At 51.7% G+C, this 13,766-nt stretch overlaps 2 protein-coding genes across 3 annotated transcripts in view; one reads left to right on the top strand and one right to left on the bottom strand.

The window, feature by feature from the left end:
- The window catches only part of RYR3 (ryanodine receptor 3), a 510,816-nt gene extending 502,317 nt beyond the window's left edge, over nucleotides 1-8,499 (top strand). For both annotated transcript variants that reach the window (XM_049104111.1, XM_025473335.3), the window contains exons 98-103: nucleotides 2,071-2,205; nucleotides 3,054-3,210; nucleotides 4,147-4,211; nucleotides 4,484-4,584; nucleotides 6,634-6,685; nucleotides 7,549-8,499. In XM_049104111.1, the coding sequence (XP_048960068.1) occupies nucleotides 2,071-2,205; nucleotides 3,054-3,210; nucleotides 4,147-4,211; nucleotides 4,484-4,584; nucleotides 6,634-6,685; nucleotides 7,549-7,644 (606 nt within the window). In that variant the 3' untranslated portion in view covers nucleotides 7,645-8,499. The remainder of the gene's footprint in view (nucleotides 1-2,070; nucleotides 2,206-3,053; nucleotides 3,211-4,146; nucleotides 4,212-4,483; nucleotides 4,585-6,633; nucleotides 6,686-7,548) is intronic.
- A 115-nt stretch (nucleotides 8,500-8,614) lies between these two features.
- AVEN (apoptosis and caspase activation inhibitor) overlaps nucleotides 8,615-13,766 on the bottom strand; it is a 172,946-nt gene continuing 167,794 nt past the window's right edge. Inside the window, exons 4-6 of the mRNA XM_025473340.3 lie at nucleotides 12,912-13,007; nucleotides 9,883-10,207; nucleotides 8,615-9,081 (exon numbers count right to left, since the gene is read on the bottom strand). Coding sequence (XP_025329125.1) covers nucleotides 8,966-9,081; nucleotides 9,883-10,207; nucleotides 12,912-13,007 — 537 coding nt within the window. The 3' untranslated portion in view covers nucleotides 8,615-8,965. The remainder of the gene's footprint in view (nucleotides 9,082-9,882; nucleotides 10,208-12,911; nucleotides 13,008-13,766) is intronic.

Here is a 13,766-nt window from a genome sequence, read left to right as displayed (position 1 = left end):
TGTGCTGTACACCTGAAACTGGCATAAGATTGTCAAGTATACTCACAAAAATTTCTAAAAGATCAAAGGTGCTAGATCATCAGGTATGAGGATCATGAGGATCATCTCTTTCTTCTAGGTTTTTGGTAATGGCAACAGTCAATGTTTCTTGTTTGGTTGGTGATAAAAAGAATGGAGAAAAGCTAGAGATAAAGCTTGGCTGCCACACACAAGTTGCTGAAGTTTGGGGAGGCAGTAACAGAATCTGTGATCTAGATGTTTGCCTCGAGTGTTGAATGCTTCCCTTTAGGTTCCTTATAGGTTCCTGGGAGAAAGGCCATTGTGTGTTTTTACATGTGCACTGTGGGAAGTTTGACCCTATAAAAGCAACATTTCCCCCAGGGTGATCTGTGCAACACCAGGGCTACCACACGTTCTCGTAGAATTATTTCCTTCCCCTTTACTCAGATGTTGAAACGGGTTTTTATTGATGTGGCTTGATGGCGTCACACAAAACTGTACCTGAAATGGAAACTTTAGACCATGAATTTCCTATATGGGCTTGCTGAAAATCTAGAAAAAATACATGCCCAGCTCATGCCAGGTACTGTGACGGGCTCACAACTACCTCATAAGGTAGCTGTGATGCTCCCTTGACAGGTAAGAGAACTGAAGCTCAGAGAGGCCAAGTGTCTCACCCAAGACACACAGCCACTAAGTGGAAGGACTAGCCCATTTCTTCTTTGGTGCAAAGCCCAGGTTCTTTCTGTCTCTAAAACCAACTGCATTCTGTGCGGTCTGCTGTCTGAGGTTTGGGAAGTTGCTATTCATCATTCAGAGAAGCCTTTTTTTTTTTTTTTTAAGATTTTATTTATTTATTCATGAGAGGCAGAGAGAGAGAGACAGAGACAGAGAGGCAGAGACACAGGCAGAGGGCAAAGCAGGCTCCATGCAGGGAGCCCGACGTGGGACTCAATCCCGGGTCTCCAGGATCACGCTCTGGGCCGAAGGCAGCACTAAACCGCTGCACCACCCGGGCTGCCCCAGAGAAGCCTTTGAATACGTTTCTGGTGGTATTTATCTTCATCCTCATGCCTCTGCCCCTTTTGTGTGGCACCTTGACAGTGGAGAGCAAAAGGTCTCTTCATTCTGACTGTGATCTCGGAAGCCCCGGCTCACCCCCAGTCCCTCCTATGGATCAGATAAGTAGGTCCCACAGGGTCCTCATTCATAGTACTTCCTAGAACCGGGAAACGAGCATGCCCTGTGACCCTGCAAAGGTTCTAGGCAGGCTTCTTAATCATGAAAAATGTCGCTTTGCTAAACCATCTTAGATGATTCCTACAGCAACTTCAAAGCTGTGACAATTATCCACTCGTGGTTCTTTATGAAAACATGTAAGGGGCCTCCTCCGTCCAAAGAAGCTTTGAACTCTTTAGAAGCAGCATTAGAGTAGAAGCCATATCGTGAAGCTTCCACTCACTGCTGTCCCTGCCAAAAAAGCAAGAGACCCTTCCTCTTCCCAGCACTGTCACTGTGCAGTCCTTAAATCCCTCCTTAGGTTGCTGAGGCCCAATCCCCAATCCCAGCACATGTCTGCTAGGGCCACCACCCAGAATGGCAGGCTGCTAGCTTTGTTTCCTCTCGGTTCTGCAGGCCAGGGGTCTAGGATCAAGGTGGGGGTAGACTTCGTTTCCTAGGAAGCCCCCTCTTGCTTTTTCACTTGCTCTCCCCTCAGTGCCTGTGGCTCCTGGTGTCTGTGTCTGTCCCAATCCCTCTCAGAAGGACTCCACCTAGGCTGGAGAGGGGGCAGTTCTGTCATTGCAGTTTACCTCTTTAAAGGCCTGATTTCCAGATTCGCTCACATTCTGGGATGCTGGAGGCTATGAATGTGGGGGGATAGAGAATTTAGCCCACCCCCCATCCCTGTCTTATCCCCCTAGCCCCGTGATGTCCACCTGCAGTAGGACAGCCTTTGCTGCCACCCCTTCCTCTGTCCCCTTCCCACCACACCTTTCTTGTTCACTTGGGGTCTCCCGAGAAGCTCTCGGGGTGGACCCACCTCCTCCCCCTTCTCCCTCCTGCTGCCAGCTGGTCCTGACCGTGGGTCTCCTGGCTGTGGTGGTCTACCTCTACACCGTGGTGGCCTTCAACTTCTTTCGCAAGTTCTACAACAAGAGTGAAGATGATGATGAGCCGGACATGAAGTGTGACGACATGATGACGGTGAGAGCCCACCGCCAGCGCGGACCAGACATTAGAGTGGAAGTGCCCAGGCAGACGGACAGATAGATGGACGAGAGGAGGAGCGGGGGGCTGTAGGTGTCCTGGGCCTAGCAGGTCTTGGCCACCTCCACAGGTGTCCAGGATGCTGCTACCTTGGCCTGGATGTCAATGGACCTGCACCGAAGTTGCTTGGGAGTCCAGCTTCAGTTCTGTGTCTCGGAGAGCTGGGCCGGGTCCCAGGGATCAGGGGCTCCATGTGTTCCAACCAGCCCCGGGGCGGTTCTCGCAAAAAGACCACTATGGTCGGGGAGGGGGGGACCAGCCGCTAGAAGGGGGGCACCCACACCTCAAGATGTTCATGGTGACGGGCTGCAGGGACACCGCGTGCCAGGCGCCCTGGTCCATGGTCAGCTCTCCAGGCAGTAAGAACAGGTGGAGGCGGTCCTGCTGCCCTCCCGTCAGGCGCCCCCGCAGGCCCCACATGCGTCGCCTTGCTGCCCCAGCCTCCCACGTCACTGCCTGTGCCCGCTGTAGGGCCAGCACCCCCCTAGGTTCCCCCCCCCACCCCAGCCAGGCCCTCAACCTCCTGGGAGGCACCAGCGGCCTCGGGGCAGTTGGACTTCTGCACCCCCCAGGCATCCCCCTGCGGGCCTCAAATCGTTCACCCCTTTCCTCTCCCTTTAATGAGGGAAGAATATCTGCTATAGGCCGAGTGTGACAAGGCTTTCACCTGCGATGGGGGGCGTGGGGGACGGCAGGAGCCGCGGGGCTGAAAGGTCCGCTGACTGGCAGGCTAAAAACAACACCCTGCGACTTTCCCCAAAACTGCCATTCTTGCCGTTCCCCAGTGTTACCTGTTCCACATGTACGTGGGAGTGCGAGCCGGGGGCGGCATCGGTGACGAAATTGAAGACCCCGCCGGTGACCCCTACGAAATGTACCGCATTGTCTTCGACATCACGTTCTTCTTCTTTGTCATCGTCATCCTGCTGGCCATCATTCAAGGTGGGCTGCCGCTCGTGGGAGGTACGAGCAGGGCGTACGCCTGGTTCCCTACCCTCTGGGCCTGGGCCTGTGAGTGGAGGTTCACACTCGTCGGACTCGCTTATTCAGCAGAAACCTACTGAGCATCTGCCGTGCGAGCGTGAGCCACACGCAGCCGTACCCAGGAACTCACACCAGGAACCTGTGAATCCAAGTGGGGGTCCAGCCCAGCTCCTGTCCCCCCGCCCCGAGGTGCTGGTGTGCTCCTCCCTCAGCTCCCCGGTGCCTCCCGTGGCGGGTCTTGTCCTGCAGCCTCGGCTCCTGCCCTCATTTTCTCCCAGACCCTGTGGTGATGAAGGAGCGGAGAGGGGAGTCCTGAGAGCGAGCCAGCGTTCCCTGGGGGGAGGGGTGCTGATATTCTAGTCACTAGGTTGTCAGGAATGAAGAACGGTGATGACTTTAGTTTGCGTCGTGCCACTAACTGTGCTCGGTCCTTCAGAGCCAAGTCGGGGGAGCAATGGGATGGAAACAAGAGAGCAAGGACACGTAGACACGAGTACAGCAGCAGACCAAGGGAAGGTGCACACCCAGGACCTGCCGGTGCTGCGGTGGCCCTCGGAGATAGGGGTGGAGGAGAGACTAACCGCATAGGCATCCCGGTACCCATCAGTGCCTATGGCGCTGCCAGGAAGACTGAGCCACAGGCTGCGTGGGGGCGACCAGGTGGTCAGGGCGGGCGGGCCAGTGTAGACCGCCGCACAAAGGTGGGGTGAGGGGGAGCACAGACGCGGGCCAGCATGTGCCACTCGAGAACTTGCTTTGTCTGACTGTGCTTTACAGGTTGAGCCCGATGGTCACTTTCTTGCAAACACCGTGGCCTCTGCTGCTGAGCCTCTGCCCCGAGCCAGCCTGCAGCTCCCTGAGGTGCTTTACCTGTCTCTGTATTTAAAATACCAGGTCTCATCATCGACGCCTTTGGAGAGCTGAGAGACCAGCAGGAACAAGTGCGCGAGGACATGGAGGTAACGCTGGACTGGCCCCAGCTGTGTGTGCCTTGCGGCCATGGGTCTAGAATCCTTGGGCCTGTTCCCACCTGGTGCTGCTCCGCTGCACCCTCCCCGCACCCCCCCCCCACTCCGCTCGGCTGGCAGCGGCTCCGTGGCACCGGGGGGATGACTAACGCCAGAGCACTGGAGACCGAGTCTGCACGGTCCCCCGTCGGGAGACTGCGGCCCCTCCCCTCCCGCCAGGTAGCACGTGCTGACGCTCCTGCTGCCTCTCTCCTTCGCCGTAGACTAAGTGCTTCATCTGCGGGATTGGCAACGACTACTTTGACACGACTCCTCATGGCTTCGAGACACACACCTTACAGGAGCACAACTTGGCCAACTATCTGTGAGTGCCCTCGCTCCACAGGGGCCGGGGCGGGGACAGAATGAACTAAAGGGCGATGCCCCCTGCGCACCTCCAGGCCCCATTTCCGCCTCTTTCCCCAAGTAGAGTTGAGTGGGGACACCTCGAGGACGTCCCCCCCCACCCGGCCCACGTTCTGACGGATGTGTGCGGGGGGCTTTCCAGGCTCCTAGCAAAGGACAGCCTCCGCCGGGGACGGGACCCCAAGCCTCCGTCTCTCCTTCTCTACTGAACTTTCCCCATCACCGCTTGAGTGTTGGTTTTTAACCCTAACCCAAGAACAAAGCCTACAGCCCCACTTTTACTTCCAGCTACTGCCCCGCTACTTTCTGCCCTTCCAGTGAAGCTCAGAGTGTCTGGGCTCACAGTCCTCCATCTTTCTCTTCCTGGTCCCCTCTGAACCCATTCCAGACGGGCCCTCCCCCGCCTCCCACCCCCACCACATTTGCTCCTGTCACAGTGGTCAGTGACCTGCATGGTGCTGGATCCTGTGGTTCACCTGCAGGCCTCACCCTGCCTGTCCTCTCCGGGGAACATGCAAGTGCCAGGAGGGCTGGGTAGTGGGGATGTGGGTATTTCATGCTGCTCTATCCTAGCACTTGGCATAGTGGTTGGCCCCCAGAAGGTACTAATAAGTATTTCACTTGTTCTGAATAAAGCTTTCCCTCAGGAATAAGATTTTCAGAGCCTATTATGTGCCATGGACTGCGTATGAAGCTCGTAACTGAAATAGAGACTACCTGGCAATTCAGATTCTCTACGTGATCATTTTCAAGAAAAGAAAAGCTCCCCTCTGGGTCTGCATTTTACTGTTTAGGAAAAACTGATCTTTAGGATGGAACAGGCTTAGCCTTTGGGAAAGGTGTTGTTATCAAAGGGAAGGAGCAAAGACCTAGCTCTTTGCTAGAATAGGAGTTTAAGGAAAAAAAAAAAAAAACCTTTACCCTTTCTCAAGTCAGGAGGATTCATCATTGTTAATTCTCATGAAGAGAATTTTCATGTTCATGGAGGTGATCAGGATGGATGTCCTTCTATAAATGGTGAGCACTTGGCCATTCATCAGGACCTTGGAGCAGAGAAACGTGAAAGGGTGCTGTAATGCTGTCCCCCTTCTACATCCTCCCATCGCACTAGATATTATAGTAGTCTTCCTCTGGCTCTGTGTACCTCTCGCAGCCTGCTTGAGGAGAGAGGACCCATCTCATTCATGTCTGAAACCCCCTAAAAATGGTGCTTTGTCAAATAAATATGCTAGGAGATAATGTCCTCCATGCCTGAGTCTCAAGGGAAAAAGGAGGACGGAACCAAATCTGTTTACGGCCTCTGAAGCTATACATCTAAGGGGACTCTGAGAGAATCTGAAATCTGGGGCTCAGGTTCTCTCCACCCTCAGTCTCACAGTCCAATCTTTGAGAGGATCTCTGAGGTCATGCAGTGTGAGCTGATAGACCAGCCCAGGCCCCAAGGAACCTGGGTATACCAGATGGACAGACTCAAACCTTAGCTCCACCATGGTCAGAATGTGTGAACTGCACTGGCATTTCTCAGATGGCCATAATACAAACCAAACTCTATTTCTGAAGAGAACTTAATGAGGTTAAATACTTTTTACCTTTTTTCATGATATATCTTTGAGACACACAATTTCAGTTCTACATTTACCTATTATTAATCATACAGTAAGAGTTTTGGTGACCATTTTAGTGTTTAAAAAAAAATCCTAGAGAAAGAACATGCAAGCTGGGGTGGGGGTGGGGAGAGGGAATGTTAAGCAGTGCAGAGCCCCACACGGGGCTGGATCCCGTAACCCTGAGTTCATGACTGGAGCCCAAATTGAGTCAGACACTCAACTGACTGAGCCATCCAGGTGCCCCTGTTAAGGATTTTTTAGAAAGGTAGCCAAAACGCTTCCTCCAAAGGGCTCTCAGCTCAAGGTTTAGGAATGGTAAAAAGAACTTCTCCTCACAAAAAGACTAACCAAAGTAAAATTGTCTTTGTCTCACTTATTGTACCTTTTTCCCCTTGTTTCAGGTTCTTCCTGATGTATCTGATTAATAAAGATGAAACGGAACACACGGGTCAGGTGAGGAACCAAGTGGCTTAAGAATCATACCCTGCATTAAGAGTTTCCCTTTCAGAAGTCTTGAGACTCAACAGAGCATAGGGTGTCTGTGGTAGACACATGACTTCGTTAGTCTCCAACGTACATTTTCCCCTACATTATTCCACCATCTCTTTGTGACTTACTTAAGAAGCCAATGTCCTAAGGCAACTCCAATCTGTTCCTAAAGACTTTCTGGTTATCCTTCCCAACTAACACTGACATTTTCTAAACCCCTGTGGTTACTGCTTCAGAGTAGAATAGCTGGAGGTGGGGAGAACATTACAGAGAAAAAGGACAAGGAGAAGCTGAGAGGGTGGCTCTAACAGAGAGTAAGATGGTGTGAGGACAGCCTGAGAAAGAGAACCACCGCACACAGTGACCCAGACTGTGGCAGTGTGGGTAATGAGTGAAAGTATATGTCAAGAGGGATTCTGTGACTGAGAACCAAGGGAAGAAAAGGTAGGTTATCAAATATTCAAACATCCTCAGATTTGTAGGAAAACTTCACAGCTCGGACACTGGAGAGGCAACTGGTTCTAGATTTCCCTTCAGTTCTCCAGGCATCTGGCCAAGCTAGCACTCACTGTCCCCTTCTTGTGCCACCTTCTGCCTTCTAACAATTACAGATGACATAGACTCAGCCCATTGCTGGATCATTGCATTGTGTTCAGTGTTTTGAGTTTTGGTGGGGCGGGGGAGGGAGAGGGGAGAGGAACAGAGCCAGCAAGAGGTGCAAATTGGGCCCCATCACCATTCTCCTGGGAGACCTTGCAGAGGAAAACCACCTGGGTTTGAGCTGACTGTGGTCCAAAAAGAAATGCCCTTTGTTCCCATTATTTCAGGAATCTTATGTCTGGAAGATGTACCAAGAAAGGTGTTGGGATTTCTTCCCAGCTGGTGACTGCTTTCGGAAACAGTATGAAGATCAGCTTGGATAAATTGGAATGAAAGAACTCTACAATTCTGGACAGTCAGCTTCCAGTGAAATAAATCTTTTATAGTTGTGCAAAATATTTGAAATGTGAAATATCCTAAATGCCTCCCTTACAAGAAAGTGTTTGTTACAAATATGTGCTATTTTGGAATTGATTTGGCTTTTTGTGCCTAATGGACCTAGCCCTGGGGGAGGTGACCTCTCAAACTGTTAAAAGATGGCAAAGAATCAAGGAAACTGTGGTTGAGAATACCTTCAAGTTTTTCAGTTGTAATGGCACTAGTTTGTTGCCACGGTGTCCTTGAGGAAAGGGCCACAAGGATGAAATCTTCAACGCACAATACCTGAAATTTTACACACTTGAACGTCACCTGACAGAATCACTAGTGACTCATGGTCTGAACTACAACTAATCATTTTAACTGCAGTCAATTATTTCCCAAGGTACGTGCTAGTGAATGTATTCAGAATCAGCTTGAAAAACTTTAAGCAGTTAAAGAACTAGAAAAACCAACCAACCCTTTGTTGACACTGAAATATCAAGTGCCTTAAAATCTCTTTAGATCTAGCTATGCAAATTTTTTATGTTTATGTTCCAGACGGACAGTTCCATTCATTAGTTGTGTTGAACTTCCGTCTTTATGAAACTGCACTTGAAGGTCATTCATATATTGTTTTTCAGTAACAGCTTGTCAACTGCTGTTATTAGAAGTACTGTACTGAAAAATCAGAAAAATTTCAATCTTATGCCAACCTGAGTACTGCTTTATGGTCCCCTTGTAAGTAGTGGAGCTGCTGTGTTTAGGTGAACTCCTTACATCAAAGGAAGTGCCCACTGCAATAAAGTAATACACACCAATCCATAGCGTCGGCCTCTTGTAATGTGACCCTTTTCCCAGCAATTCCAGGATGGCTATAGAATCATCCAGAGGAGGTACAAGACCAAGAGCCTAAACCTCCAAGAAAGAAAGCAATTCTGTAGACCAGCGTTGGTTTATTTGGGCCAAATGCATGCCTTGTTTCTTGTTTCTAGTCTAGCAGCGGCACTGCTCAGCTGTAAACACTGCAAGGAAGGAGGCTGCCCTCAAGCAATCTAGCAGATCACTAAGCCAGAGAACAAATGCCACAAGTCTCTTAAATGTATAGTTTTGGATGTTGTGGAATGTAGAGGCAGGCCTTCACTGCGGCAAAGGTGGTGGGACACATGGGCTTGGAGCATGCTCAGAACCAGCTATTCTGGAAGGACAGCCTTGGGCCCACCCTGACTGGACAAGGCAACCAAAATCTGCTTCAGGCACTTTTTTTTCCCATTTTTCTTTTTTACGTTATGAAATCATACTGTCCAACCAGTCTTCAAGCTCTTCCTCAGTAACGGGTTTTGATGTACTTGGTTGCTCAGATTGCACATTCTTTTCGTCTGTCACAGATGGTTCTGCGGGACCTGGGGAAATGGAAGCCAAGTTAACAATTTCATGTCAGTCCCTTACTGGGGGCCCAGGCTGCCCTGGGGGGAGGGGGTGTTCCCGGACAGAATGCAGCTCTAGTTAGTGCTTTGCTTACAATAAGGGGGAACGTTCTAGCATTGCTCCTACTCCTTTAGCAGGTAGGATAATATCTGAACAGATTAATAAATGGGGTAGAGACCTGCTCTTCTGTTCATGCTCAAGGTGACTTTCATAGTTCACTGGTCTTCTAAAAAGACCCAACAGCTCAGTTTTCTGTTTACTCTTGTAGCAATCCTGGGAAGTCTTTAAAGGCTCTCACAAATGCAGTATGCGGGTGGAGCAGGCACCCTCGGCCTCCCCTTGGAGGGGCCACTTTCTCACAGAACACACACAAAGGAGGAAGTGCTCTTTTGTACAAAAATAAGATGGAAATAGCAAGTCTGGAGAGTTGGGTAACTGTCCTGTTGAGACAGTTGATTGAAAGGTCTGCTGCTGCACAGCCGAAGGCTACCAGGGTCTTAATGCCTTTTTAGGCACACATTCCAGCTGCAGCCTGGGTTTACTATTGCAGTCAGGCAGGTGGAGGCTCTGGAAGCCTGGCAGACGTAGCGAGAGTAATGGTGTCAGAAAGGTCGGCTCAGAGGAAGTGGGGATGTGAGCGTAGAAACAGATGTCCGTGGACACCACCAGATCCGTGTCAGACACTGATGCAGACGTGTGTGGGCACAATGCAGGTGGGGCTGTTTGCACAAAAACAAGAAGATGGATGGGAGGGGCAGGTAAACCAGAAGCCATACCTTGTCCTTCCTGGGCCATGTCTCTGTCTTTCTCAGATTCTAACCCAGGCGTCAGGTCCGGTAGGATGCTCTCCCCGTCTCTTACAGGTGCGTCTAGACTAAGCAGCAGATCTAATTCTTCCTCCAAGTGGTCTGCTGCCGACGGCAGTGGGGCAGTGGGTTTCTGGGGACCCCCCGAGGGGGCAGGGCAGCAGGCGGCAGGTTTCAGCTCAGAGACGGACCCCTTTCCGCCAGGACCCAAGGGCCCTTTTAACTGCATCCCCAGTCCCTTGGCTTCATCGTTCCTCTTTGGTTTCATCTGAGGAAGCTCTAAAGGAAGGGCGGTCTGAAAGAGAACCATGATAATGGAGTTAAGAACCTGAGTCTCACCATGGGGATTCCTGGGGGGGCTCAGTGGTTTAGCACCTGCCTTGGGCTCAGGTCGTGACCCCGGGGTCCTGGAGCTGAGTCCCACATCAGGCTCCCCGCAGGAAGCCTGCTTCTCCCTCTGGCTGTGTCTCTGCCCCTCTCTGTGTCTCTCGTGAATAAATAAAATCTTTAAAAAACAAAAAACAAAAAAACCAGAGTCTCGCCATAGCTGCTTAGGCAGAAACAGAAGCGAAGGAAGCCATACATTGTGGGATAAGACATTCAACTCAAACAGGAAGTTCACAAAGGGCCCCCCCAGCTCAGCCCTGCCCACGCGGGGGAGGTGGGGACCCCAGGGGCCGCAGCAGTGCCGGGGGGTCAGAGTTCCCGCCCTAACCCTGTGGAGTGGCAGCAGCAGGGTCTCCTCAGATGTCTGCAGATGCCCAGTGTGCGAGGAGTCACACCTGTTAAGAGGCCCCAAGGCGCAGCAGCAAACCCCATCTGTTCACCGTCCAGAAACGTACGAGTGGTGATGGTGAAGGATGGGTTGGTCAACAATGACTCTAGGTAACATTTGAATCAAAAACGCCAGACACACACACACACACACACACAATTTGATTAGTTTTGCCTGGTTTGGGACTTTGTATAGCTGTAACCTTCACTAGGAGGGGTCTGGATGCTGGTCTCCGGGGGAGGGACAGGGCGGCTTCTGGAGTGCGGCCGGTATTCTGAGCCTCCAGCTGGAGGCTGAGTCCATGGTCACAATTCTGCATGCACTTTCCTGTCATGGTTTAACAAAAGCTGCCCCCCAGGTGACTGCAGCGTCTGGCTGAGGCTGAGCAGGTCGGCTGTGGAGGGAGGCCTGGGGTGACCAGCACGGGGGGAGCCCAGCCACCCCGCTGGAGGGCACTGTCCACTGACACATCCTGAGCACATCCAGTGTGCTGACGACTTTTAGAACAGGATGGCTTCGCACATCAGTTTTCATCCATCGCTGCCCATGTGCAACACGAAGCTGGCATGTGCCAAGGACCACATCCTATTCCTGGAGTCATTCTGTTGTCCCGGACCTAGGGTCTGGCATTGTTTTTAACTCCCAGGTGATGCTAACATGCAAACACCATTTGGAATAACGGCTCTATATCATGGGGGGAAGCAGGAGGTTCAAAACTATTTAAGCCAGGTTTCCAAAGTTACTGAAATTAATTAACACCGCTATCTTGAGGCCTGCCCCGGACAGGAGCCCCTCGCAGTCACAGGCTCACAGTACTTACTTTGCTCCCCGAGAGAGGCCCCTCCTCTTGGTGTTTCCTGGTGTCTTATGCTAACACTTCCCCATTCCGCGGGCTCCCCTGCACCTGGCAGGACCTGGAATCTCAACCACTAAGAAACACCCTCTCCCCCAAGCCCCCCAGACATCCCTAAAGCTCTGTGGCGATTCCATCAGAGGCAAATGCCACCCCGTCTACTTCTGTGCCTTCCCTTAACTGTCCCCCAGTGCTGAATTCCACTTGCTCCCCTAAACTGGGGGCCAGTTAGTGCCATGGACATGACAGGTTGGGGGGCAACCAATTCATGCATCTGCTCAACTTTCACACCACATTCAGCTGCAGAATGAAGGCAACCGTTGGAGTCACTGGGACTCAGTTTACACGCAAGACTGCTCAGGGTTTCACTTTTTAAAAAACAACGTAGTTGAGCCACAGTTACATTTTGGAGTCCCTGTAGTACAACCCACTGTGCCTCTTCCTCTCTCAGCTCACCAATCAGTTGCTATCTTACACCAGCATCTTCCAAATTTATGCTTCCAGCCATTAATTCTGAACCTATAGCCAACTACTGTTTCCCACTGATACCTCAGAGGCACACACCCAATAATGTGCAGGCCTCGCCCTTCCTGACACGACCCCGTCGCTGAGCTGCACAGGCTGGAAAGCCGAGGACAAGTCTCACTTGCTCGCTCCCCATTCCTAGCACTTACCAAGCCTCACAGACTTCCCTTCTGAAGCACCTCCCAGCAAAGGCCAGTCCTCTGCCCTCTCCACCCTCCTTGCCCGCGGCCCCCTATGCCCCGGGCCTCCGCAGCCTCCTGCTTTCCCTCCCTGCCCTCACCCTGCGATGCAGATCATCACTCACCGCAGTGTCAGGACACTGGGCCGGGGCACTCCAAATCCCACCCCCATGTGTTTACCCTCGGGATCTCAGACAACCTCCCCCTTGGTCCGGAATGCCCTTCCTAGCCACCAGCTTCCTAGCCCCGCCTCGTCGTCATATGTGCTGGCGGCACACGACACTGGTCCTTCATGGGACTGAGCATGGCTGGATGACCTCATCAGTATAGTTCCCAACAGATGAAGCCCCATGGGATCGAGACCCATGCCTGTGGGATCCATGCTGGATGTAAGCCTGGCACATAAATTTTTGAGTAAAATACCAGCCAGACTTTATAGTTTTCATTCAATTCCATTACATTTGATCCTTCAAAATGTTTCAAATGTAAAAACAAAAGAACGGAAAACTCTAAAAATTATTTCATTCTCCCTTAAAACTTTGAAAATGCGACCTTGACACAAGAGCCTCAGCCTTATGAAAGGAGAAGCTGACTATGAGACGTCCTGCAGGGTGACGTCCTTCACTCCTGTGTCCCTGCAGCTGGCAGACACTGTCGGGGTTTTTACCTGGACCAACTCGGCAGCAACATTGAGCCGGAGAGAGAGAGGCAGTTCTTGAAGGGCTCGGACCAGTGACTCGCAGTCCACATAAAACGCTGAATTCTATTGATGAAAAATCATATAAATATATCAGGTGATGATTACAAAGGGCCTGTTGGGGATAAAAGAGCAGATGACGACAGCAGTGAACACAGCATCCCCTGAAAGTGAGTCACAGATCACACGTGACAGGGCTGCCATTTCTATCATCCCTGCATCAGGATCAGCAAATCCCAAGCCACGTTCTGGAGCCAGAGGTCACACTGAGAGCAGGAACAGGGCAGTCCTCACCCCACACCAACATTGCACAGCAGCCTAGAAACTAAGGATGCTTCTGGAATGACTGGCAGATTGAGAGAAAAAGAAGCATTTCATGGAATCTACGTGATTCCAGAGCGATCACTCCAGAGGGCGGCCTTGGAGTGGAGGGGAGAGCCGGGGACGCAGTGTGGCGGGGCTCTGGGCACAGCCGCCAGGCTGGGACTACACCTCTACCCGCCCCAGACAGCACAGCACACCCCGCCCATGGGCTGCTGGCTTCCCTGGATCCCTCTCCTTGTTCGTGGAAGTCGAGGCCTGCCCCCGCGATGACCTCCCAAGTTGACAGTATCTGAGGGAACGTTCCAGGTTACTTCGAGGCTTAAGGACAGTCCAGTGGCTGCCTTCCAGCGCGCCGGCCACCCAAGAGAAAGAACAAGCCAAGAGTTGCTTATAATGGCCTCACATTAGAGGGAAGCACCGCTGAGCACCCGTCTACACAGGCCCCACAGGCCCCACTAGAAACACAGCTTATTGTAAATCACTGGCTTCGAGTACGAAGGA

Source organism: Canis lupus, chromosome 30 (genome assembly GCF_003254725.2).
Source record: "Canis lupus dingo isolate Sandy chromosome 30, ASM325472v2, whole genome shotgun sequence".
Taxonomy (NCBI): Eukaryota; Metazoa; Chordata; class Mammalia; order Carnivora; family Canidae; genus Canis; species Canis lupus.
The sequence above is the reverse complement of the archived record's forward strand: the minus strand, read 5'-3'. Positions and strand labels throughout refer to the sequence as shown.